General features: G+C 36.3%; 1 protein-coding gene across 1 annotated transcript in view; it reads left to right on the top strand.

Annotated features, from left to right (window-relative positions):
• PPP2R5A (protein phosphatase 2 regulatory subunit B'alpha) overlaps positions 1-26852 on the top strand; it is an 88772-nt gene that overhangs the window by 50229 nt on the left and 11691 nt on the right. Inside the window, exons 3-6 of the mRNA XM_068541471.1 lie at positions 68-169; positions 21515-21607; positions 25047-25177; positions 26678-26737. Of these exons, the coding sequence (XP_068397572.1) occupies positions 68-169; positions 21515-21607; positions 25047-25177; positions 26678-26737 (386 nt within the window). The remainder of the gene's footprint in view (positions 1-67; positions 170-21514; positions 21608-25046; positions 25178-26677; positions 26738-26852) is intronic.

Genomic DNA, 26852 nt, shown 5'->3' with positions numbered 1-26852 from the left:
ATTAAGCAACAAAAACTTATGTTTATGTTTATTTAGAACATGAATCTAAATTTATTTTTCTTTACAGATCAGTGCTAACATCTTCCGAACTCTTCCTCCAAGTGATAATCCAGATTTTGATCCGGAAGAGGATGAGCCCACACTTGAGGCCTCTTGGCCTCACATACAAGTATGGAACATAACTTTGTATTGACAATTTTTACATTTATGATATTCTGCTGAAATCACAGAACTCTGTTTTAGACCTGAGTGTCTATTTAAAGTACTTGACTTTTAATATGTTTTCTTAACATTTTCTTTTCTCAAAATATTGCTTTTCACTTTTTTTATTGTGGTAAAATACACTTAACATTTACCATTTAAACCATTTTAAAGTGTATTCCGTAGCATTAAGTGCATTTTTAATGCTATGCAACCATCACTACTATCTAGTTCCATAACCTTTTCATCACCCCAAATGGAAACCCCCTTGTCATTAATAGTCACTTCCCATTCTCCCACCCCCACAGCCCCTGGCAGCTTTTCATCCACATTCTGTCTCTATGGATTTGCTTGTCCTGGATATTTAATATAAATGGAGTCATATAATATGTGGCCTTTTGTGTTTGGGTTCTTTCACTTAACATAATATTTTCAGGGTTTATCAATATTGTAACATGTATCAATATGTCATTCCTTTTAATGGCCGAATAATATTCCATTGTATGGACATACCACATTTTGTTTATCCAGTTATCAGTAGATGGACATTTGGGTGGTTTCTGCCTTTTGGGTGTTGTGATTAGAGCTGTTAAGAATGTTACACATTCATGTACAAGTTTTTGTTTAACATCTGTTTCCCATAGGTTTTGATATGTTGTGTTTTTGTTTTCATTCATTTCAAAATATTTTCTGATATCCTCTGTGATTTATTTGGCCCATTAGTTATTTAGGAATGTGTTTAATTTCTACATACTTGTGACTCCCAGATTTCTTTCTGTTATTGATTTATAATTTTATTCCATTGCGGTTGTAGAATATACTTTGAAGTTTTCAATCCTTTTAAATTTATTGAGGCTTTTTTTTATGGCCTAGCATATGGTTTATCATGGAGAATGTTTCATGTGTACTTGAGAAGACCGCGTATACTGTTGTTGTTGGGTGGAGTGTTGTGTTGAAATCTCTTAAATCTAGTTGGTTTTTTAAGTCTTCTGTTTCTTTGTTGATCTGTCTAGTTCTATCCATTATTGAAAGTGAGATATTGAAGTCTCCAACTATTGTTGTTGAATTGTCTATTTCTCTCTTCAGTTCTGTCAGTTTTTGCTTCAGGAATTTTGGGGGCCCTATTGTTAGCTGCGTATGTTTATAATTGTTTTATCTTCCTCTTGGATATGTCCCTTATCATTATAACTCTAATAACATTTTTTGTGTTAAAGTTCATTTTTTCTGATATTTACTGTCTAACTGCCACTGTCTAACTCTCTTTTGGTTACTGTTTGCATGATATGTCTTTTCCATACATTTACTTCTTATCTGTTTGTTTCTTTGAATCTCAGTTGTGTTTCTTGGGAATTCCCTGGTGGTCCAGTGGTTAGGACTCTCCACTTGCACTGCTGCAGGCCTGGGTTCAGTCCCTGGTCAGGGAACTAAGATCCTGCAAGCTGCACAGCATGGCAAATAAATAAATAAATAAATAAATCGTGTTTCTTGTAAGCAGCATGTAGTTGGAACCCCCTTTTTTTTTTTTAATCAATTTTGACAGTCTCTGCCTTTTGAGCAGTGTTTAATCCATTTACATTTAATGTAATTACTGATAAGGTAGGATTTATGTCTTCCATTTTGCTGTTTTATGTCTTATATCTTTTTTGTTCCTCTGTTCCTCCATTATTACCTTTTGTATTAAATAGGTATTTTCTAGTGTACCATTTTAATTCCCTTGTTTAACTATATTTTTTTGAGTTACTTTCTTAGTAGTTACCCTAGGGATTACAATTAGCATCTTAAAACGATCTAGTTTGGTTGAATGCTAACTTAATTAGCTAACTTTGGTCCAGTATACCTCCATTCCCTCCCCCTTCCTTTGTGGTATTACTGTCATACAAATTAGATCTTTATGCAGACATAAAATAGCATCTTATTGCACTTCACTTTATTGCCCTTTGCAGATATTGCATTTTTTACAAATTGAAGGTTTGTGGCAATCCTGTGTTGAACAAGTCTGTCAGAACCATTTTCCAACAGCATTTGCTTACTTCATGTCTCAGTGTCACATTTTGATAATTTTTGGAATATTTCAAACTTTTACATTGTTATATTTTTTATGGTGATCTTTGATGTTATTATTGCAAAAAGATTACAACTTCCTGAAGACTCAGATGATGGTTAGCATTTTTTAACAAAGTATTTTTTAATTAAGGTATGTACACTGTTTTTTTAAACATATTGCTATTGCATACTTAAGAGACTATAGTGTACACATAACTTTTATTTGCATTGGGAAACTAAAAAAAAAAAATGTGACTTGCTTTAGTGCAATATTCGCTTTCTTATGGTGGTCTGGAACCAAACCTGCAATATCTCCAAGGTATGCTTATACATTGTACACCCATCAACACAGTTTTGTAATTATTGCTTTATGTGGTTGTCTTGTAAAGCAGGAGAACAAAAGAGTTATAAATAAAAGTACATTTATACTGTCTTTTATATTTACCTATGTAGTTACCTTTACCTCTTTATTTCTTCCTATGGAATCAAGTTATATATGGTGTCCTTTCATTTAAGCCTGAAGGATTCCTTTTAGTATTTCCTGTAAGGTGCGTCTGTTGATCTGGGAATCTCTTAATTTTCCCTTCATTTTTGAAGGGGAGTTTTGCTGGATATAGACTTCTTGGCTAACTGCCTTTTTGCTTCAACACTTTGAAGGTGTCATCCTATTAGTCCTCTGGTGTCCATGGTTTTTTTGTGACAAGTCAGTTATTAATCTTATTTAGGATCTGATGTATGTGATAAGTTATTTATTACTTACTGCTTTGAAAATTTTCTTTGTCTTTAACTTTCTGTCTGTTTGATTATGATGTCTCTAGATACGCATCTCTTTGACTATTCTAGTTGGACTTCAGTGAGCTCCACTTAATAGTTCATTGTATAAATTAATACTTTTCATCAAATTTGGTTGTTTTTAGCTATTTCTTCAAATATTTTTCTTCCTCTTTCTCCTTTCCTTCTGAGACTCCCATTATGTGTATCCTGGTATGATTGATGGTATCCCACAGGTCTCTGAAGCTCTGTTCATTTTGTGTTCAATCTTTCTTTCTACACCTCAAACTAGATAATCTCTATTGACCTTTCTTCTGCCAGCTCAAACTGTTTTTCATTGTTTTTTGTGAGATAGCAAATTTACTGAAGTCCTCACTCTACCATTGCAAAAATCCATCTCTGTAGCACATCTTTTTAGTTGAGACTGAGGGAGGGATAGTCTTCCTGCCCTAATGCCATTGTGTGACAACTCACTCCTCATAATTATTGGAAAATTGGTAATAAAAATTTATTATATAGATTGGTTCAAGATGGCGGAGTAGAAGGACTTGGTCTCACTCCCTCTTGCAAGAGCAATGGAATCAAAACTAACTGCTGAACACTCATCGACAGGAAGACACTGGAACTCACCAAAAAAGATACCCCACATCCAAAGACAAAGGAGAAGCCACAATGAGACAGTAGGAGGGGCACAATCACAATAAAATCAAATCCCATAACTGCTGGGTGGGTGACTCACAAACTGGAGAACACTTATACCACAGGAGTCCAACCACTGGAGTGAAGGTTCTGAGCCCCACGTCAGGCTTCCCAACCTGAGGGTCCGGCAATGGGAGGAGGAATTCCTAGAGAATCAGACTTTGAAGGCTAGAGGGATTTCATTGCAGGACTTCGACAAGACTGGGAGAAACAGAGACTCCACTCTTGGAGGGCACACACAAAATAGTGTGTGCATTGGGACCCAGGGGAAGGAGCAGTGACCCCATAGGAGACTGAACCAGACCTACCTGCTAGTGTTGGAGGGTCTCCTGCAGAGGCAGGAGGTGGCTGTGTCTCACCGTGAGGACAAGGACACTGGCAGCAGAAGTTCTCGGAAGTACTCCTTGGCGTGAGCCCTCCCAGAGTCTGCCATTAGCCCCACCAAAGAGCCCAGGTAGGCTCCAGTGTTGGGGCTTCTCAGGCCAAACAACCGACAAGAAGGGAACCCAACCCCACCCATCAGCAGACAAGGGAATTAAAGTTTTACTGAGCTCTGCCCACCAGAGCAACAGCCAGCTCTACCCACCACCAGTCCCTCCCTTCAGGGAACTTGCACAAGCCTCTTAGATAGCCTCATCCACCAGAGGGCAGAAAGCAGAAGCAAGAAGAACTACAGTCCTGCAGCCTGTGGAACAAAATCCACATTCACAGAAAGATAGACAAGATGAAAAGGCAGAGGGCTATGTACCAGATGAAGGAACAACATAAAACCCCAGAAAAACAACTAAAATGGAGATAAGCAACCTTCGAGAAAAAGAATTCAGAATGAGAGTGAAAGAATGGAGGCAAAGATCGAGAAGATGCAAGAAATGTTTAACAAAGACCTAGAAGAATTGAAGAACAAACACCTAGAAGAATTAAAAAACAAACGGAGATGAACAATACAATAACTGAAATGAAAAAATACACTAGAAGGAATCAGTAGCAGAATAACTGAGGCAGAAGAATGGATAAGTGACGTGGAAGACAGAATGGTGGAGTTCACTGCCACAGAACAGAATAAAGAAAAAAGAATGAAAAGAAATGAAGACAGCCTAAGAGACCTCTGGGACAACATTAAAAGCAACAACATTCGCATTATAGGGGTCCCAGAAGGAGAAGAGAGAGAGAAAGGACCTGAGAAAATATTTGAAGAGATTATAGTCGAAAACTTCCCTAACACGGGAAAGGAAATAGCCACCCAAGTCCAGGAAGTGCAGAGACTACCAGGCAGGACAAACCCAAGGAGAAACGCGCTGAGACACATAGTAATCAAATTGACAAAAATCAAAGGCAAAGAAAAATCATTGAAAGCAACAAGAGAAAAAACGACAAATAACATACAAGGGAACTCCCTTAAGGTTAAGAGTTGATTTCTCAGCAGAAACTCTACAAGCCAGAAGGGAGTGGCATGACATATTTAAAGTGATGAAAGGGAAGGGATTTAAAGGGATGAAAGGGAACCTACAGCCAAGATTACTCTACCCAGCAAGGATCTCATTCAGAATCAACGGAGAAATCAAAAGCTTTACAGACAAGCAAAAGCTGAGAGAATTCAGCACCATCAAACCAGCTCTACAACAAATGCTAAAGGAACTTCTTTAAGTGGGAAACACAATAGAAGAAAAAGACCTACAGAAACAAACCCATAACAATTAAGAAAGAAAATGGTAGTAGTAACATACATATCGATAATTACCTTAAACGTGAATGGATTAAATGCTCCAACCAAAAGACACAGGTTCGCTGAATGGATGCAAAAACAAGACCGATCTATATGCTGTCTACAAGAGACCCACTTCAGACCTAGGGACACATACAGACTGAAAGTGAGGGGATGGAAAAAGATATTCCATGCAAATGCAAATCAAAAGAAAGCTGGAGTAGCTATACTCATATCAGATAAAATAGACTTTAAAATAAGAATGTTATAAGAGACAAGGAAGGACACTACATAATGATCAAGGGATCAATCCAAGAAGAAGATATAACAATTATAAATGTATATGAACCCAACATAGGAGCACCTCAATACATAAGGCAACTGGTAACAGCTATAAAAGAGGAAATCGACAGTAACACAGTAATAGTGGGGGACTTTAACACCTCATTTACACCAATGCACAGATCATCCAAAATGAAAATAAATAAGGAAACAGAAGCTTTAAATGACACAATAGACCAGATAGGTTTAATTGATATTTATAGGACATTCCATCCAAAAACAGCAGATTACACGTTCTTCTCAAGTGCACACGGAACGTTCTCCAGGATAGATCACATCTTGGGTCATAAATCAAGCCTCATTAAATTTAAGAAAATTGAAATCATATCAAGCATCTTTTCTGACCACAACGCTATGAGATTAGAAATGAATTACAGGGAAAAAAACGTAAAAAACACAAACACATGGAGGCTAAACAATACGTTACTAAATAACCAAGACATCACTGAAGAAATCAAAGAGGAAATCAAAAAGTACCTAGAGACAAATGATAATGAAAACACGACGACCCAAAACCTATGGGATGCAGCAAAAGCAGTTCTAAGAGGGGAGTTTATAGCAATACAAGCCTACCTAAAGACACAAGAAAAATCTCAAGTAAACAATCTAACCTTACACCTAAAGAAACTAGAGAAGGAAGAACAAACAAAACCCAAAGTTAGCAGAAGGAAAGAAATCATAAAGATCAGAGTGGAAATAAATGAAATAGAAACAAAAAAAAACAATAGCAAAGATCAATAAAACTAAAAGCTGGTTCTTTGAGAAGATAAACAAAATTGATAAGCCATTAGCCAGACTCATCAAGAAAAAGAGGGAGAGGACTCAAATCAATAAAATTAGAAATGAAAAAGGAGAAGTTACAACAGACACAGCAGAAATACAAAGCATCCTGAGAGACTACTACAAGCAACTCTATGCCAATAAAATGGACAACCTGGAAGAAATGGACAAATTCTTAGAAAGGTATAACCTTCCAAGACTAAACTAGGAAGAAATAGAAAATATGAACAGACCAGTTACAAGTAATGAAATTGAAACTGTGATTAAAAATCTTCCAACAAACAAAAGTCCAGGACCAGATGGCTTCACAGGTGAATTCTATCAAACATTTAGAGAAGAGCTAACACCCATCCTTCTCAAACTCTTCCCAAAAATTGCAGAGCAAAGAACACTCCCAAACTCATTCTATGAGGCCACCATCACCCTGATACCAAAACCAGACAAAGATACTACAAAAAAAGAAAATTACAGGCCAATATCACTGATGAATATAGATGCAAAAATCCTCAACAAAATACTTGCGAACAGAATCCAACAACACATTAAAAGGATCATACACCACGATCAAGTAGGATTTATCCCAAGGATGCAAGGATTCTTCAATATATGCAAATCAATCAATGTGATACACCATATTAACAAATTGAAGAATAAAAACCATATGATCATCTCAATAGATGCAGAAAAAGCTTTTGACAAAATTCGACACCCATTTATGATAAAAACTCTCCAGAAAGTAGGCATAGAGGGAACCTACCTCAACATAATAAAGGCCATATATGACAAACCCACAGCAAACATCATTCTCTACGGTGAAAAATTGAAAGCATTTCCTCTAAGATCAGGAACGAGACAAGGATGTCCACCCTCACCACTATTATTCAACATAGTTTTGGAAGTCCTAGCCATGGCAATCAGAGTAGAAAAAGAAATAAAATGAATGAAAATTGGAAAAGAAGAAGTAAAACTGTCACTGTTTGCAGATGACATGATACTATACATAGAGAATCCTAGAAATGCCACCAGAAAACTACTAGAGATAATTAATGAATTTGGCAAAGTTGCAGGATACAAAATTAATGCACAGAAATCTTTTGCATTCCTATACACTAATGATGAAAAATCTGAAAGAGGAGTTATGGAAACACTCCCATTTACCATTGCAACAAAAAGAATAAAATACCTAGGAATAAACCTACCTAGGGAGACAAAAGACCTGTATGCAGAAAACTATAAGACACTGATGAAAGAAATTAAAGATGATACCAACAGATGGAGAGATATACCATGTTCTTGGATTGGAAGAATCAATATTGTGAAAATGACTATACTACCCAAAGCAATCTACAGATTCAATGCAATCCCTATCAAATTACCAATGGCATTTTTTACAGAGCTAGAACAAATCATCTTAAAATTTGTATGGAGACACAAAAGACCCCGAATAGCCAAAGCAGTCTTGAGGGAAAAAAACAGAGCTGGAGGAATCAGACTCCCTGACTTCAGACTATACTACAAAGCTACAGTAATCAAGACAATATGGTACTGGCACAGAAACAGAAACATAGATCAATGGAACAAGATAGAAAGCCCAGAGATTAACCCACGCACCTATGGTCAACTAATCTATGACAAAGGAGGCAAAGATATACAATCGAGAAAAGACAGTCTCTTCAATAAGTGGTGCTGGGAAAACTGGACAGCTACATGTAAAAGAATGAAATTAGAATACTCCCTAACACCATACACAAAAACAAACTCAAAGTGGATTAGAGACCTAAATGTAAGACCGGACACTATAAAACCCTTAGAGGAAAACATAGGAAGAACACTCTTTGAATAAATCACAGCAAGATCTTTTTTGATCCACCTCCTAGAGTAATGGAAATAAAAACAAAAATAAACAAATGGGACCTAATGAAACTTAAAAGCTTTTGCACAGTAAAGGAAACCATAAACAAGACGAAAAGACAATCCTCAGAATGGGCGAAAATATTTGCAAATGAATCAATGGACGAAGGATTAATCTCCAAAATATATAAACAGCTCATTCAGCTCAATATTAAAGAAACAAATAACCCAATCCAAAAATGAGCAGAAGACCTAAATAGACATTTCTCCAAAGAAGACATACAGACAGCCACGAAGCACATGAAAAGATGCTCAACATCACTAATTATTAGAGAAATGCAAGTCAAAACTACAGTGAGGTATCACCTCACACCAGTTAGAATGGGCATCATCAGAAAATCTGCAAACAACAAATGCTGGAGAGGGTGTGGAGAAAAGGGAGCCCTCTTGCACTGTTGGTGAGAATGTAAATTGATACAGCCACTATGGAGAACAGTATGGAGGTTCCTTAAAAAACTAAAAATAGAATTACCATATGACCCAGCAATCCCACTACTGGGCATATACCCAGAGAAAACCGTAATTCAAAAAGACACATGCACCCCAATGTTCATTGCAGCACTATTTACAATAGCCAGGTCATGGAAGCAACCTAAATGCCCATCGACAGACGAATGGATAAAGAAGATGTGGTACATATATACAATGGAGTATTACTCAGCCATAAAAATGAACGAAATTGAGTCATTTGTTGAGACGTGGATGGATCTAGAGACTGTCATACAGAGTGAAGTAAGTCAGAAAGAGGAAAACAAATATCGTATATTAACGCATGTATGTGGAACCTAGAAAAATGGTACAGATGAACCGGGTTGCAGGGCAGAAGCTGAGACACAGATGTAGGGAACAAACATATGGACACCAAGGGGGGAAAACTGCGGTGGGATGGGGATAGTGGTGTGCTGAATTGGGCGATTGGGATTGACGTGTATACAGTGATGTGTATAAAATTGATGACTGATTAAAAAAATAAAAAAAGCAGGATTGCAAAAAAAAAAAAAAAGCTCTACTCTGGATATACATGTTTATAGTTAAAAATCTTTCTAGTAACTAAATTTTGGTATACAGTTTTTAAATTTGGCTGTCAGATGGTCTGTTAAATGCGAAGTGAACTGATTGATAGGATTTGTCAGTAGCTACATCATTATTTAGTCGTAAAGAGTGGAATGTTAAAGCTGTTCTGATGAATGAAATTATAGAGAGTGTAGCACTGATGAAGTTTTCTCAATGAAAATTTCTTTCCTTGTTGTTAATATACCTTGAATCATGTCACCTGGAATTTTTTTTTTTTTTTACTAAAAGTTTACATTTTACATTTAGCTTATCAGGTCTTTGATGCTAGAAATTAATTTGCCAGGATGAAAAATAAACATTAAATTTAGTTAATGAGGGGAATAATCTCAAGTAATTTCAGACCTTTCAAATTTTTGTTTGTTCAACCTTTTTGTGAATTTTCTAAAAAGGTGCTAATTTACAATTTCTTTTTACTTTTTTTTCACACTGTAATGGAAATACTAATGAACAATGGAATAAATGGTATAAAGAAACACAGAAGAAAAGAACAAAAGAAAGGCCATTTTAGCACTGGGGATAGTGGATTGGCCATATCTTTTAATTTACTGAGTATTATATGATCATTACTGATGTAAAACAGCTATAAGTTATTTTTAAATTTTCTTTCCTAAGTATTATTGCTTTGTATTTATTGAAGACCAACAAGACAGTAATTTTCTATATACCTACTTCTAGATAATTAGGCATGACTGCTATACTAGCCTGGAATACAGGCAGGTTATGTAGTATTTTTATTTTCTTTTATCAACTATCTTCTTTTTTGGCACAGATAATTAAGATGTAATTATGTAGGATACTGAATAGAACGCAGACCTTTTTAGGATAACTTGATTTGAGGAACCAGAGGCTCTTCTTTATGATCTGTATTAAGTAGAAATTTAAAGTGGGGACATATATATTTTATAATGTACACCTTCACATCCAAATAGCTCTTGACCAGATGCTATATTTTAAATATTTGCATGTTCTAAGAATCAAAAATTATAGGGACTGTGACTTAATGCACCAACACTTAGGCACAGAAATAGAAAAGGAACATCTTTTATCCTTATTTTAAGGTTGAGAAACATTTTCATTACTTTGACCTTTTTAATTGTAAATAGTTATTTGTTATTAATTATCTTTTTAATTATTATGGTTAAAAGAGCAGCGGAAAAATAGGCTGATCATATTTAAGCTATTCAAGGTTTGTGTAGAATATATCCTATTTTTAAAAGGAGAAAAAAAAAAAACCCAGATTCTTATAGAACTAAGATTTTGTAAGTGTTTGCTATGTCCCAGGCAGTGTTTAGGCACTTAATATCATCACTGAATTTAGTATATGTTAATTCTTATATAAATTCTTTCAAATATTAAATCAATTTTTAAAGCCCCATTTAAATTAGCTTCCTCTTAATGGAGGTTGGAAAACATTCAGTCAGCATACTCCTGGAAAAAGAGCCTTTGTGTATTTGTAAATCATTAAAGTTGCTTTTAAGTCTCCCTTTCTAAGCCAAACATTTCTAGTTCCTTTAGCTTTTTGTATAGGTCTTATTTTCAAATACATTAATGATCTATGCTGTTTTGTGGTATACCTTCTAAAATCTTTTATTGGTAAAGACCAGAATTTTATATATTTTATTTTAACTACCTTAGGAATGGCACAGTCAGTACTGAATAGAATGCTAAGATTATCCTTCTTTCCTTACACTTTTTAGTTATCTTTCATCTTTTAGGGTATTTTTTGGATTACAGGAATAGGAGGACCTTGAACATACGTGAAGATTGCCATTTTATTAGAGAAATAAGCCCATTGCTGAAAGTATCTATTGTCCCTTTGCAGCACTGTTTGTTAGGTTCTTGGAGCAAATTATTTTTTCATGTGGAAGAACATAGAGAAACTTTAATACAGAAATACAGTTTCTCAACTATGATTTTCATTCATTCAGCAAATATTTATTGGGCATCTGTTGTGTTTCAGGCATTATTCTAAATATTGGGGGTAAAGCATTGAAGTAATAAGCAAACTGTCTTACACTCTAGGGGAAAAGAATAAATAATACTATGTCAGGGTGTGATAAATACAAGAAAAAAAGTAATGCAGGATAAAGGGTATAGAGACAGTGACAGTGGGGGCGGGGTACAGTTTTATAAGCATAGTCTTAGTTGTGCCATATTGAAGATTTTTAGCTCTGTAGGTCACTCGTGTTTTTCTACCTCTGTTTGGGATTACTCAACATGTATTTAACCTTTTGTCATCATCTCTTCAGTGGTGCTAAGTTGGTTGCATAAAAACTTTTCGCTGCTCATCTTGACTGGTCACTTAATTAATGTTCACTGTGTCAGGTAAGTGATGCAGATGAAAACTGTACAGGAAATGATATGTCATATCTGTGATAGGTGCAGGTTTCAACTGTATATGTGATTTAGAGGATTCATTTTGATCTGGAGCTTGATGTCATGTAAGTCTCCCAAAAGACGTGCTATTACTGTTAAAACTAATAAGGCTGGTGTACATCTTAAGAGGTAGAATATACAGGTGAATGCATGCCATGCTTGACTCAGGGCTAACTTGGCCCCTCCTTACCACAGCTTTTAACTTGGAATCTACATAGAGAGTCTCTGATTTCATACCCACCAGCCCCTACACTACACCATCTTCTTCTTGAGACATCTACCTTTCTTATAAAAGCCCTCCTCTTTCTTCTCGATTTGTCCAAAATCACACCTAATGCAGGGCTCAAGTTTTATGTCCTCCTTAAAACTTTCCTGTTGACCTTATTCCACAATGATATAGCCCTTTTCTAAATGTCTCCTAAACTCATAGTTTCTGACATATAGTTTTTGTGTATATACCATTTTATATGTTTTTATTTTTGTTTTACCTCCCCAGTACGTGAATGAGCTTTTTGGAGCTTACCTGCTATCTGTTCACGCTAAACATAGTTAAAGGAAAATTTGTTTCTTCTACCCTCAACATTTCTGACACCAAATATATAGATTTTCCGCACCAAGAAATTCTCCAGCTCTCTGTGAACATCACCTGGGTGTCCTACAATTTATTCATTCTGACACTAACTACCCAGAGTTAGCAAGGACCCCAGGGGTTAAGGGCTCAGTCCAACAAGACTGGGGTCTTGCCATCACTGCAGATGGCCGTCGAGAGTCTGGGCCTCCCATACTTCTGACTAACTGACTATAAATCTGGGGTTACCATGACCCACTCTTCTGGTTCAGTAATTTGTTATAACAGCTCACAGAACTCAGGGAAACACTTTACTTACTGTTACCAGTTTATTATAAAGGATATAACTCAGGAACAGCCAAATAGAAGAGATGCATAGGGTAAGGTGTGGAGAAGGGGCTTGGATTTTCCATGAAGCACCCTCCCAGCACTTTGATGTGTTCACCGACCCAGAAGTTCTTCAAACCCCTTTGTTCAGGATGTTTCTGATGGTTGTATCACGTAGGCATGATAAATTAAATAATTGGCCATTGGTGATTAAACTCAATCTTCTTCTCCTCTTCCTGGAGGATGGGGCTTGGGCTGAAAGTTCCAACCCTCTGATACTGTGGTTGGTTCCTCTGATAACCAGCCTTCATCCTCCAGAGTCACCTCATTAGCATAAACTTATAACCATAAACTGTGGTTAAAACGGGCTTATTATGAATAACAAAAGATCTTCTTCTCACTCTTTATTGCCTAGGAAATTCCACGGGTTTAGGAGCCCTCTGCCAATAACCAGGGATGAAGACCAAATATATATTTCTAATTTTATCACAATATCACAGTAGCCCAGTATTAGAGATGAAAATAGGCACTGAGCAGGTTGTGCCAGTGAAACTGCATAGCAGTTTGTGAGAATGTACTAACACTTCACAGGACTCTGATAATTTTTGTGTATCTTTTTGCATGTGTTACCCCAAAGCAAAATTATCTATGTAGTTGGTTGATTAGAAAATTATTTATAAATAAAAAATTGATATCAACTTCTATTTTTTCTTGTTATATCCTTTTTTTTAAGGGTAAATTTTTTTTTATACAGCAGGTCCTTATTAGTTATCAATTTTATACACATCAGTGTATACATGTCAATCCCAATTGCCTAATTCATCACACCACCACCACCACCCCCCCACCACTTTCCCCCCTTGGTGTCCATACGCTTGTTCTCTACATCTGTGTCTCAATTTCTGCCCTGCAGACCAGCTCATCTGTACCATTTTTCTAGGTTCCACATATATGCGTTAATATACGATATTTGTTTTTCTCTTTTTGACTTACTTCACTCTGTGTGACAGTCTCTGGATCCATCCATGTCTCTACATATGACCCAATTTCGTTCCTTTTTATGGCTGAGTAATAGTCCATTGTATATATGTACCACATCTTCTTTATCCATTCGTCTCTCGAAGGGCATTTAGGTTGCTTCCATGACCTGGTTATTGTAAATAGTGCTGCAATGAACATTGGGGTGCATGTGTCTCTTTGAATTATGGTTTCCTCTGGGTATATGCCCAGTAGTGGGATTGCTGGGTCATATGGTAATTCTGTTTTTAGTTTTTTAAGGAACCTCCATACTGTTCTCCATAGTGGCTGTATCAATTTACATTCCCACCAACAGTGCAAGAGGGTTCCCTTTTCTTCACACCCTCTCCAGCATTTGTTGTTTGTAGATTTTCTGATGATGCCCATTGTAACCGGTGTGAGGTGACACCTCACTGTAGTTTTGATTTGCATTTCTCTAATAATTAGTGATGTTGAGCATCTTTTCATGTGCTTCTTGCCCATCTGTATGTCTTCTTTGGAGAAATGTCTATTTAGGTCTTCTGCCCATTTTTGGATTGGGTTGTTTGTTTTTTTAATATTGAGCTGCATGAGCTGTTTATATATGTTGGAGATTAATCTTTTGTCCGTTGATTCGTTTGCAAATATTTTCTCCCATTCTGAGGATTGTCTTTTCGTCTTGTTTATGGTTTCCTTTGCTGTGCAAAAGCTTTGAAGTTTCATTAGGTCCCATTTGTTTATTTTGGTTTTTATTTCCATTGCTCTAAGAGGTGGATCAAAAAAGATCTTGCTGTAATTTATGTCAAAGAGTGTTCTTCCTATGTTTTCCTCTAAGAGTTTTATAGTGTCCGGTCTTACATTTAGGTCTCTAATCCATTTTGAGTTTATTTTTGTGTACAGTGTTAGGTAGTGTTCTAATTTCATTCTTTTACATGTAGCTGTCCAGTTTTCCCAGCACCACTTATTGAAGAGACTGTCTTTTCTCGATTGTATATCTTTGCCTCCTTTGTCATAGATTAGTTGACCATAGGTGCGTGGGTTTATCTCTGGGCTTTCTATCTTGTTCCATTGATCTATGTTTCTGTTTTTGTGCCAGTACCATATTGTCTTGATTACTGTAGCTTTGTAGTATAGTCTGAAGTCAGGGAGTCTGATTCCTCCAGCTCCGTTTTTTTCCCTCAAGACTGCTTTGGCTATTTCGAGTCTTTTGTGTCTCCATACAAATTTTAAGATGATTTGTTATAGTTCCATAAAAAATGCCATTGGTAATTTGATGGGGACTGCACTGAATCGGTAGATTGCTTTGGGTAGTATAATCATTTTCACGATATTGATTCTTCCAATCCAAGAACATGGTATATCTCTCCATCTGTTGGTATCATGTTTAATTTCTTTCATCAGTGTCTTATAGTTTTCTGCATACAGGTCTTTTGTCTCCCTAGGTATTTTATTCTTTCTGTTGCAGTGGTAAATGGGAGTGTTTCCTTAATTTCTCTTTCAGATTTTTCATCGGTAGTGTATAGGAATGCAAGAGATTTCTGTGCATTAATTTTGTATCCTGCAACTTTACCAAATTCATTGATTAGCTCTAGTAGTTTTCTGGTGGCATCTTTAGGATTCTCAATGCATAGTATCATGTCATCTGCAAACAGTGACAGTTTTACTTCTTCTTTTCCAATTTGTATTCCTTTTATTTCTTTTTCTTCTCTGATTGCCGTGGCTAGGACTTCCAAAACTCTGTTGAATAATAGTGGTGAGGGTGGACATCCTTGTCTTGTTCCTGATCTTAGAGGGAATGCTTTCAGTTTTTCACCATTGAGAATGATGTTTGCTGTGGGTTTGTCGTATATGGCCTTTATTATGTTGGGGTAGGTTCCCTCCATGCCCCCTTTCTAGGAGAGTTTTAATCATAAATGGGTGTTGAATTTTGTCAAAAGCTTTTTCTGCATCTATTGACATGATCATATGGTTTTTGTTTTTTTTTAAATTTATTTATTTATTTATTTATGGCTCTGTTGGGTCTTCATCTCTGTGCAAGGGCCCTCTCCAGTTGCGGCAAGCGGGGGCCACTCTTCATCATGGTGCATGGGCCTCTCACCATCGCGGCCTCTCCTGTTGCGGAGCACAGGCTCCAGACGCGCAGGCTCAGTAATTGTGGCTCACGGGCCCAGTTGCTCCACGGCACACGGGATCCTCCCAGACCAGGGCTTGAACCCGTGTGCCCTGCATTGGCAGGCAGATTCTCAACCACTGCGCCACCAGGGAAGCCCGATCATATGGGTTTTATTCTTCAATTTGTTAATATGGTTTATCACATTGATTGATTTACATATATAGAAGACTCCTTGCATCCCTGGGATAAATCCCACTTGATCATGGTGTATGATCCTTTTAATGTGTTGTTGGATTCTGTTTGCTAGTATTTTGTTGAGGATTTTTGCATCTATATTCATCAGTGATATTGGTCTGTAATTTTCTTTTTTTGTAGTATCTTTGTCTGGTTTTGGTATCAGGGTGATGGTGGCCTCATAGAATGAGTTTGGGAGTGTTCCTTCCTCCGCAATTTTTTGGAAGAGTTTGAGATGGGTATTAGCTCTTTTCTAAATGTTTGATAGAATTCACCTGTGAAGCCATCTCGTCTTGGACTTGTGTTTGTTGGAAGATTTTTTTTTATTTATTTTTTTAATTAATTAATTAATTTAATTTTGGCTGTGTTGGGTCTTCGTTTCTGGGCGAGGGCTTTCTCTAGCTGTGGCAAGCGGGGGTCACTCTTCATCACGGTGTGCGGGCCTCTCACCATCGCGGCCTCTTTTGTTGTGGAGCACAGCCTCCAGACACACAGGCTCAGTAGTTGTGGCTCACGGGCCGAGTTGCTGCGCGGCATGTGGGATCTTCCCAGACCAGGGCTCGAACCCGTGTCCCCTGCATTGGCAGGCTGATTCTCAACCACTGCGCCACCAGGGAAGCCCTGTTGGAAGATTTTTAATCACAGTTTCAATTTCATTACTTGTGGCTGGTCTGTTCATATTTTCTATTTCTTCCTAGTTCAGTCTTGGAAGGTTATACCTTTCTAAGAATTTGTCCATTTCTTCCAGGTTGTCCATTTTATTGGCATAGAGTTGCTTGTAGTAGTCTCTTAGGATGCTTTGTATTTCTGCGGTGTCTGTTGTAACTTCTCCTTTTTCATTTCTAATTTTGTTGATTTGAGTCCTCTCCCTCTTGATGAGTCTGGCTAATGGTTTATCAATTTTGTTTATCTTCTCAAAGAACCAGGTTTTAGTTTTATTGATCCTTGCTATTGTTTTCTTTGTTTCTATTTCATTTATTTTTGCTCTGATCTTTATGATTTCTTTCCTTCTGCTAACTTTGGGTTTTGTTTGTTCTTCTTTGTCTAGTTCCTTTAGGTGTAAGGTTAGATTGTTTATTTGAGATTCTTCTTGTTTCTTGAGGCTTGAATAGCTATAAACTTCCCTCTTAGAACTGCTTTTGCTGCATCCCATAGGTTTTGGATCGTCGTGTTTTCATTGTCATTTGTTTCTAGATTTTTTTTGATTTCCTCTTTTTCCTCTTTGATTTCTTCAGTGATCTCTTGGTTATTTAGTAACATATTGTTTAGCCTCCATGTGTTTGTGTTTTTTACGTTTTTTTCCCTGTCATTCATTTCTAAGCTCATAGCGTTGTGGTCAGAAAAGATGCTTGGTATGATTTCAGTTTTCTTAAATTTACTGTGGCTTGATTTGTGACCCAAGATGTGATCTGTCCTGGAGAATGTTCCGTGCACGCTTGAGAAGAAAGTGTAATCTGTTGTTTCTGGATGGAATGTCCTATAAATATCAATTAAATCTATCTGGTCTATTGTGTCATTTAATGCTTCTGTTTCCTTATTTATTTTCATTTTGGATGATCTGTCCATTGGTGTAAATGAGGTGTTAAAGTCCCCCACTATTATTGTGTTACTGTTGATTTCCTCTTTTATAGCTGTTAGCAGTTGCCTTATGTATTGAGGTGCTTCTATGTTGGGTGCATATATATTTACAATTGTTATATCTTCTTCTTGGATTGATCCCTTGATCATTATGTAGTGTCCTTCCTTGTCTCTTGTAACATTCTTTATTTTAAAGTCTATTTTATCTGATATGAGTATTGCTACTCCAGCTTTCTTTTGATTTCCATTTGCATGGAATACCTTTTTCCATCCCCTCACTTTCAGTCTGTATGTATCCCTAGGTCTGAAGTGGGTCTCTTGTAGACAGCATATAGATGGGTCTTGTTTTTGTATCCATTCAGCAAGCCTGTGTTTTTTGGTTGGAGCATTTAATCCATTCACGTTTAAGGTAATTATCGATATGTATGTTCCTATGACCATTTTCTTAATTGTTTTGTGTTTGTTTTTGTAGGTCCTTTTCTTCTCTTGTGTTTCCCACTTAGAGAAGTTCCTTTAGCATTTGTTGTAGAGCTGGTTTGGTGGTGCTGAATTCTCTTAGCTTTTGCTTGTCTGTAAAGCTTTTGATTTCTCCATCGAATCTGAATGAGATCCTTGCCGGGTAGAGTAATCTTGGTTGTAGGTCTTCCCTTTCATCACTTTATGTATATCATGCCACTCCCTTCTGGCTTGTAGAGTTTCTGCTGAGAAATCAGCTGTTAACCTTACGGGGGTTCCCTTGTATGTTGTCGTTTTTCCCTTGGTGCTTTCAATAATTTTTCTTTGTCTTTAATTTTTGCCAATTTGACTACTATGTGTCTCGGCGTGTTTCTCCTTGGGTTTATCCTGTACGGGACTCTCTGCGCTTCCTGGACTTGGGTGGCTATTTCCTTTCCCATGTTAGGGAAATTTTCGACTATAATCTCTTCAAATATTTTCTCGGGTCCTTTCTCTCTCTCTCTTCTCCTTCTGGGACCCTTATAATGCAAATGTTGTTGCGTTTAATGTTGTCCCAGAGGTCTCTTAGGCTGTCTTCATTTCTTCTCATTCTTTTTTCTTTATTCTGTTCTGCAGCAATGAATTCCACCAGTCTGTCTTCCAGGTCACTTATCCGTTCTTCTGCCTCAGTTATTCTGCTATTGATCCCTTCCAGTGTATTTTTCATTTCAGTTATTGTATTGTTCCTCTCTGTTTGTTTGTTCTTTAATTCTTCTAGGTCTTTGTTAATCATTTCTTGCATCTTCTCAATCTTTGCCTCCATTCTTTTTCCGAGGTCCTGGATCATCTTCACTATCATTATTCTGAATTCTTTTTCTGGAAGGTTGCCTATCTCCACTTCATTTAATTGTTTTTCTGGGGTTTTATCTTGTTCCTTCATCTGGTACATAGCCCTCTGCCTTTTCATCTTGCCTATCTTTCTGTGAATGTGGTTTTTGTTCCAGAGGCTGCAGGATTGTAGTTTTTCTTGCTTCTGCTGTCTGCCCTCTGGTGGATGAGGCTATCTAAGAGGCTTGTGCAAGTTCCCTGATGGGAGGGACTGGTCCTGGGTAGAATGGTAAATTTTTTTTAATTTTATTTATTTTTGACTGTGTTGGGTCTTCGTTGCTGCGCACGGGGTTTCTCTAGTTGCAGCAAGCAGGGGCTACTCTTCGTTGCAGTGCACGCGTTTCTCATTGTGGTGACTTTTCTTGTTTCGGAGCATGGGGGCTCTAGGTGCATGGGCTTCAGTAGTTGTGGTGCGCCGGCTCAGTAGTTGTGGTTCGCGGGCTCTAAAGCAGAGGCTCGGTAGTTGTGGCTCGTGGGCTTAGTTGCTCCACGGCATGTGGGACCTTCCTGGACTAGGGCTTGAGGTCGTGTCCCCTGTATTGGCAGGCGGATTCTTAACCACTGTGCCACCAGGGAAGCCCTCTTTATATTCTTAATTCATACTTAACATTAAATATTAAGTTAGATAATAATTAGACCAGATAAGCATCACTTTTTTTGCACAGTTGGGCAAAGATGAATCAAACAAAACAATATTTACTCAGATCCCAAAACTGTTGTTAGCCTTAGCATATTATTGAACTCACTGCAGTAAAAATTTGCTATTCTGTGGTGAATGATAGAGCTCAGATCTGGTAATGCTTTTTGTATGTTGTGAGGTCTGTAAATTCAGTGTAGCAGTTTTCCCCGCCTCCCTTCTATATTGTGGCCTAACTGGCTACCTAAATGTTTATTGAATGACTATTTTTACTTTGGAATCTAATCCTCCTTTTTTGTTCTTAGGGTGCCAGCTTGATATGTTGTTTAATAGCTAGTAAATTAAGGCACATTTTGTGCTAGACTCCTGCCTTTTATAGCTATTAGGTTACCATAGAAAAAAACTTTAGTGTTTTTGCCTTTCTCCTTGAAAGGTAGATGTAGGTGTGATGTAGGTAAGTTGAACTAAACATTACTTTTAATTCTGATTCGTGGTAGAAAGCGAATATTTTGCTATTACAATAGTCCCCCTTTATCCACGGTTTTGCTTTCTGCAGTTTGTTACCTGGGGTCAACCGCAGTTCGAAAATATTAAGTGGAAAATTACAGAAGTAAACAATTCATAAGCTTTAAATTGTGTGCCATTCTGAGTAGCATGTTGAAATCTCCCACCGAGATGCGAATCATATCTTTGTCCAGCATATCCAGCCCATTAGTAACTTAGGAGCTATCTCTGTTATCGAGTCAACTGCTATGGTATTGCAGTTCTTGCGTTCAAGTAACCCTTATATTTTACTGAGTAACAGCCCCAAAGTGCGAGAGTAGTGATGCTGGCAGTTTAGACATGCCAAAGAGAAGCTGTAAAGTGCTTCCTTTAAGCAAAAGGCGAAATTTCTCAACTTAATAAGGAAAGAAAAAAAGCATATGCTGAGGTTGCTAAGATCTATGGTAAGAATGAATCTTCTATCTGTGAAATTCTGAGGAAGGAAAAAAAATCGTGCTAGTTTTGCTGTCACACCTCAGACTGTAAAAGTTATGGCCACAGTGCTTAGTTAAGATGGAAAATTCATTAAATTTGTGGTTAGAAGATATGAACAGAAAATAGGGTTTGGTGCCATTTGAGGTTTCAGTCATCCAGTGGGGGATCTTGGAACTTAGTTAGCTCCCATGGTTAAGCGGGGAATACTGTATTTTTAAGATGTTTGGCACTTTTTAGTTGAAGGCTCGTTAGGACTTCTAGTTTATTCACTGTGGTGCATAGACATTTCTTCCTGAGCCCTGTACTTATATGACTTGGTTCATTACTTCCCAAGTGTGGATTAGATATCCTGGTTTCGATTTAATTTTTTCCCACTGTAGTTTTATAGAAAAACTTGAAGTTTTTCTCATTTTTTAAATTGGTATTGATACACTGCTCCTTATAATTCAGTTTACTCTTACCTGGAGGTTTCTGATCCTGCATTTAAGGAACTCTGGAGATTAAGCTGAGGTAGGTTAGTGATCCACTGGAGAAGGGTTCCCGGTGAGTATGGAGTGCAAGATAGTCTTCTAAATTAAATATTTTATAGACATCGTCTTTGTTTTCTGGCTCCTGTAAGTTAATATTTTCAATGAATGATGCAACGCAATAAATAAATCCCAAAATCTACAAGCTGAGGAGACCAAACTGTGCATATATATTTAGTTTTTTAAAAACTGTTACCAACTCATGACATTTTTTAATGAGATCTGAAATATCCTAACTAAGTTGGTAAGGGAGGTGTGTTTTTGGTATGAAGTAAGGACTTAGGATAAAATTTTATAGGCATCATCTTAGCTTTTATTTCACTTTGTCTTGTAGTTGGTGTATGAATTCTTCTTAAGGTTTTTGGAGAGCCCTGATTTCCAGCCTAGCATTGCAAAGCGATACATTGATCAGAAGTTTGTACAACAGGTAAGGAATTCTTCTGTCTTAAATTTTTATATTCATCTTAGCAATGATTTATTAACTTGTGATTAAAATAGTCTTTCAAAACTTTAAGGATTTCTGTTTAACAGCACTTAATATTCTTGCCAGGCAATGAGAATAAAAGTAAGTAGCTTTGAGAATACAAGAGTATTTTTGAATCAAGGGTGGCCTTCTAGTGAAGTCAATCAAATTATCCTATCCAATCCTAAATCCTCATAGTTGTTTTATAAAGACCAGAAAAGCAAGCCTTTCTGGAATATCTAACTTAGAATATTTGCTATAACTAGGGGGGAAATTTTTTTTAAAATCTTTAAATCTTTGAGCTTGAACTTGACATATGGTTCTAAGCACTGTGACTTTGAAATGACAGAGGGTGGAAAAAACAGAAGTGGAATTATTGTTAGAAGTTTGGGCTTTATGCATTCCTTTCCTATCATCAAGTGTCACTTACCTTTCCTTTTTTTTTTTTTCCCCTCTTCCCATCTTAGGCATTCTAGCCACCCAGTTCCTAAACCACAGATAAAATGGGATCTTTAAGAAGAAAAGGAGATAGAGTTAAACATATGTGATACCTTCTTTCTTTTTATAAGTTGATTATTAGTTGGTTTTTTTGGAACCTAAATACTCAAAATGAGTTTCTCAGAATGTGTTTATTTTTATTTTCAAAATCTTTTCAACAATTTAAAGGCCTCTTTTTAACTATGTGGACTTTGCTGGCCCTAGACAAAATTGTGAAGTAGACCAAACCTCTCTGGGTCCATTTTCTCTTTTGAAATACTTATCTGTAAGTTAGGCCTCATTAGGCATTCTCCTCTTCTAAAGTAATTAGCATTTTAAAGAAAGGTAGGAGATGGGTAGAAGGGTAGTAATGAAGTGCTGAGGCCAGGATTAAAGATCATTACAAGGACGTTTGCTACCCTCTTCCCACCATTGTGTGTCCCCTAGGATAAAGATTATACAAGCATGAGTTCCACATATTTGGAGTTCATTTTTGGTCATTACCTGTAACTACCATATAAAGTATTTTGACTAGTAGCTGTGAAGTATTGATAAATGAAGAACATTGTCAAGAATATGTCCTTCAGCCAGCCATTCAAGTAGTTCTTCGTAAACTATGAAGAAATATTAGGTGTGTGTTAACAGTAAAATGTTAATTTCATTTCAATAACAAGTTAAAAGCACTCAGATTAAATGGAGCTCTGTTATTTTGGTGATTGCAAATGAATGCATATTTATTTCCTTCTGTAGCTCTTGTGTGCTACAGAAGGAATACAGTGTATTAAGGAACTTTAGTAATGCCATGTTAAATTGTATTCAAGATAATAGCAGGTTGAGTGGAACAATTGCCTTAGGGCTTCCTCACTCTGGAGCTTGAGGTGTTTTGGCTGCTGGATTATTCAGTGGATTTGAGGGGGAACAAGAAGAAAACTGGTAGGGTAGGACCCATTTTCTACGTTCTACTCTAAGTGCCTGAATTATCTGAGAAGCCAAGGCCCAATAATTTGTTTCTAGCAGTTTATATCACTGTGATTTCACAGATCAGTGCTCTGAGGTATTCTTAGTGTGTTGCTTCAATAAATATTACTATGAGAATTCTCAGCTTTTGTATTTTGGAATTATTTGATTAGGTGGTAAGTTTAAGACTTAGAAGTACAGGAGAAAAATCTAAAGTATAAATTTGGACATTCATTATTTCAAGAGAAGAAAACAAGTGTGTAGTTCCAGGTTATGTTCAAATCATAGGATTTCAGAAGAAGGAAGCTAAGAATTATTGAGTGCTTTTTATGTGCCAGGCTCTGTCCTTATATGCTTTTATATAAAGAGCTAGACCATATCCAAATTCACAGAGCTAGAAAATGGCACAATCAGGATTTGATTATATTTGATTATATATAAATAGATTGTAAATTTGATTATATAAAATAGATTTATTTAGATTGTAATATTTCAAAATAACTTATTTAAATAGATTTGACACTTAGCTAACAACTCTTCTCTACTGTTTTACGTTGACCCTGAGGATCAACTTGTATTACATTATGTTTGTTCTTGAATTAGACATAGCGACCTTAACAATTAAGGGTTCCTTTCATTAATTTCAAAGCATATCTTCCAAGTAAACCCAACATCAGAACTTGGATTTGAGTGTCTTAAGTGAATAGTTTAGCTATTTTAATTAGAATAATTTTTAAGTGACTTAATTAAGTATATTAACATAAATTCTCATACTCTATGGATATTTTTTGCTGGAGCCGCATGCAGTACTTAATAATCTAGCAAACAACAAATGCAAACTATAAACCAGACACTTTAGGGTTATATAAATGTGACTAAAGTCATCACTACTCTCAAAGAATACCCACTCTTGTAGAAGAGATACACATGTAAACAATTACATATAATTCAAGACAGAATGGAAAAAGAACTTAAGGTTCAGAGCATGCCATCGTGACTGTAATTATCAATCCCAAAGTACAGAACATAAAATTCCTTGACAACTTCATAGGTAATTGTATTCTATAAAGAGAGGTTATTGTATATTTTTTCCTAAGAAAATCCAGTGTTTCATTTAAAATACAGTAATACTTTTTTTTGACTGAAGAATTTCAGTTTCTTTACCGTTTTAAAATGGAAGTTTGAGCTTTTGACTTTAAATTTTTCAAAGATCTGTTTGTCCTGCCTTTCCTGAAGCATTGTGTAGAGGCCTAGGAAAATGCTGATTTGGCCACTTTGAACTGGTTTAAAACTTTTCAGCCATTTGGTAAGCTGACTTTAAATAAAAGTCTGTAGTCTCATCTTTTATTTCAGTGTTATTTCATGAATGATTTTCACTCTGTTAGCATATATCTACCAATATTTTACCTATTAACTAAATATTAATTTTTGAGCTGATTGCATGGTGACTTGAATGTTTTTAGTGTAAGATCACAAAAAAAAAGAAGCCTTAGTTTTTATAAATTTTCCTAGTAAACTAGAAATACGCATTTGTGCATGTGTATTTTTTAAACTTCATTTATTTAACAATTTGCGATCTACAAGCTTAAGATTCTGTATGTAGTTTTGACATACTATCAAAAAGCATTAAAAAACTCTCACATTTCAACACTTTAAAATTATGAGCCATGTTTAGTAGTCAGGAGTAGGTCAGCATTTTAAAATGAGTGGCAAGGCCAAAAAACAATATTCCACTTCTTGAAGTGTTTATATTATTTATTGTGTGTCATTTTTCAAAATAAAATAAAAAAAATACTCCCTAAGCTTTTCTTTAGCTTCATTATTTAGCAAGAATAAAGTCAATCTGACGAGGCAGAATCTTTTTAAAACTTTTAAAGCTTTTGTGGATTATCTTAAAATCAAAATTAGAATAGAGTGAAGTTTTAGCTCGATTATTTTTAAAAAGTAATTTCTCAGATTTTTTTTAAAGCTCCTGGAGCTTTTTGATAGTGAAGATCCCAGAGAACGCGACTTCCTGAAGACCGTTCTGCATCGTATTTATGGGAAATTTCTTGGATTAAGAGCATTCATCAGAAAACAAATTAACAACATTTTCCTCAGGTAAATTGGTTGTATATTCGTATACAGCACTTTTTTTTCCCTTCCACATTTTCTTTTTATTCCAGTTCTTTTAGGTTATTTTTTTTTAATAAATTTATTTGTTTTATTTATTTATTTTTTGGCTGTGTTGGGTCTTCGTTGCTGCATGCAGGCTTTCTCTAGTTGGGGCAAGCAGGGGCTACTCTTTCGCTGTGGTGCGCGGGCTTCTCATTGCGGTGGCTCTCCTGGTTGCGGAGCATGGGCTCTAGGTGCGCGGGCTTCAGTAGTTGTGGTGCGCGGGCTCAGTAGCTGTGGCTCGCAGGCACTAGAGCGCAGGCTCAGTAGTTGTGGCGCACGGGCTTAGTTGCTCCGCGGTATGTGGGATCTTCCCGGACCAGGGCTCGAACCTGTGTCCCCTGCACTGGCAGGTGGATTCTTAACCACTGCACCACGAGGGAAGCCCCGTTAGGTTAATTTTTAAAGTCTGAAACTTAGAAACTTAACTGATAGTATTTGAGTCATTTTTAGCCTGTTTTGTGGATATCATTTGATTGCATCTAACTTTTTCTTGTAATTTCTCATCTAAGTGGATAGTAGTAATGAAGACAGTTTTTAATAGATAATACCAGTGTTATTGATGTTTAAAACTTATTGAGAGGAGAGTTTGTCTGGTTATCTATTTGAGCACTTGTTTAAAAAATTTTGTATAAATACTATTTAAATCAGTAGCTCTTGGCAGTATTTTCATTCGATTTTCTGACAAAGCTAATTAAATTTATCTTTTGACTACTTTATCAATGAAATCTATTGAGTAGTTGCTTCAGATTAGGAGATTTTGCTTTAATACCCAAATTTCACGTTTGGTTTGTTTGTTTGAGTTGACGATGTGGCAAAATTAGGCTAGCATTTTCACACTGTAACAGTCAGAGATGAGAAATATTGCCTCCTCTAGAGAGAACATCTTTGTCCAGCTCTCTGTCGTTCTCTGTGGGGCCCCGCCCATCATTTATGGTATCTTCCCTGCCTATCCTGTCATCATTTGTGTCTATGACTCCCTACTTTAAAGGCGACCCTAATCTTAGAAAGCTAGTCAGCCTATGTAGTTTAGGCTTAGAGAAATTCTGAATAAAAGTGGCTTTATTACATGAGTCCTTTTCTCTTAGAGTTACCTATGAGTAGAGGTTTCCTATTTTTAAAAGTATTTCTTTGAGAAGACCCATCTTTCTTATAAATATTAAAGTAAAATAAAATATTCCAGACTAAATTATACTGTTATCTTAATATATAGCAAATTTTAGCAAAAGTATATGTGGTTTAATAGGAACTAGACCTTCTTTTATAAGATTGCTAAGAAGTAACTGATTGGGGGCAAAATAGCTTACAAAGAATTCATTCCTAAAGTGTGCTTGAACATTTCTTATATTTGCCCCTTAGATTTCTTTGTACCTTCCTACATCTTTCTCTCAGTTTAATTTTCTGGTGTTTGATTTTTCTTTATATCAATCTTTATTTTAAATTTAGGTTTATATATGAAACAGAGCATTTCAATGGTGTTGCTGAACTCCTTGAAATATTAGGAAGGTAGGTCAGTTTTTTGTTCTTTTTAAGAATTAAGTAACTTTGAATGCTTTATGTATTAAAATAGCTGGGATTGGAGAAATTATTTCATATTTTAGAGTTTGAATATATAGTATAA

The sequence above is a fragment of the Eschrichtius robustus genome, chromosome 3 (assembly GCF_028021215.1).
Source record: "Eschrichtius robustus isolate mEscRob2 chromosome 3, mEscRob2.pri, whole genome shotgun sequence".
Classification (NCBI taxonomy): domain Eukaryota; kingdom Metazoa; phylum Chordata; class Mammalia; order Artiodactyla; family Eschrichtiidae; genus Eschrichtius; species Eschrichtius robustus.
The sequence above is the reverse complement of the archived record's forward strand: the minus strand, read 5'-3'. Positions and strand labels throughout refer to the sequence as shown.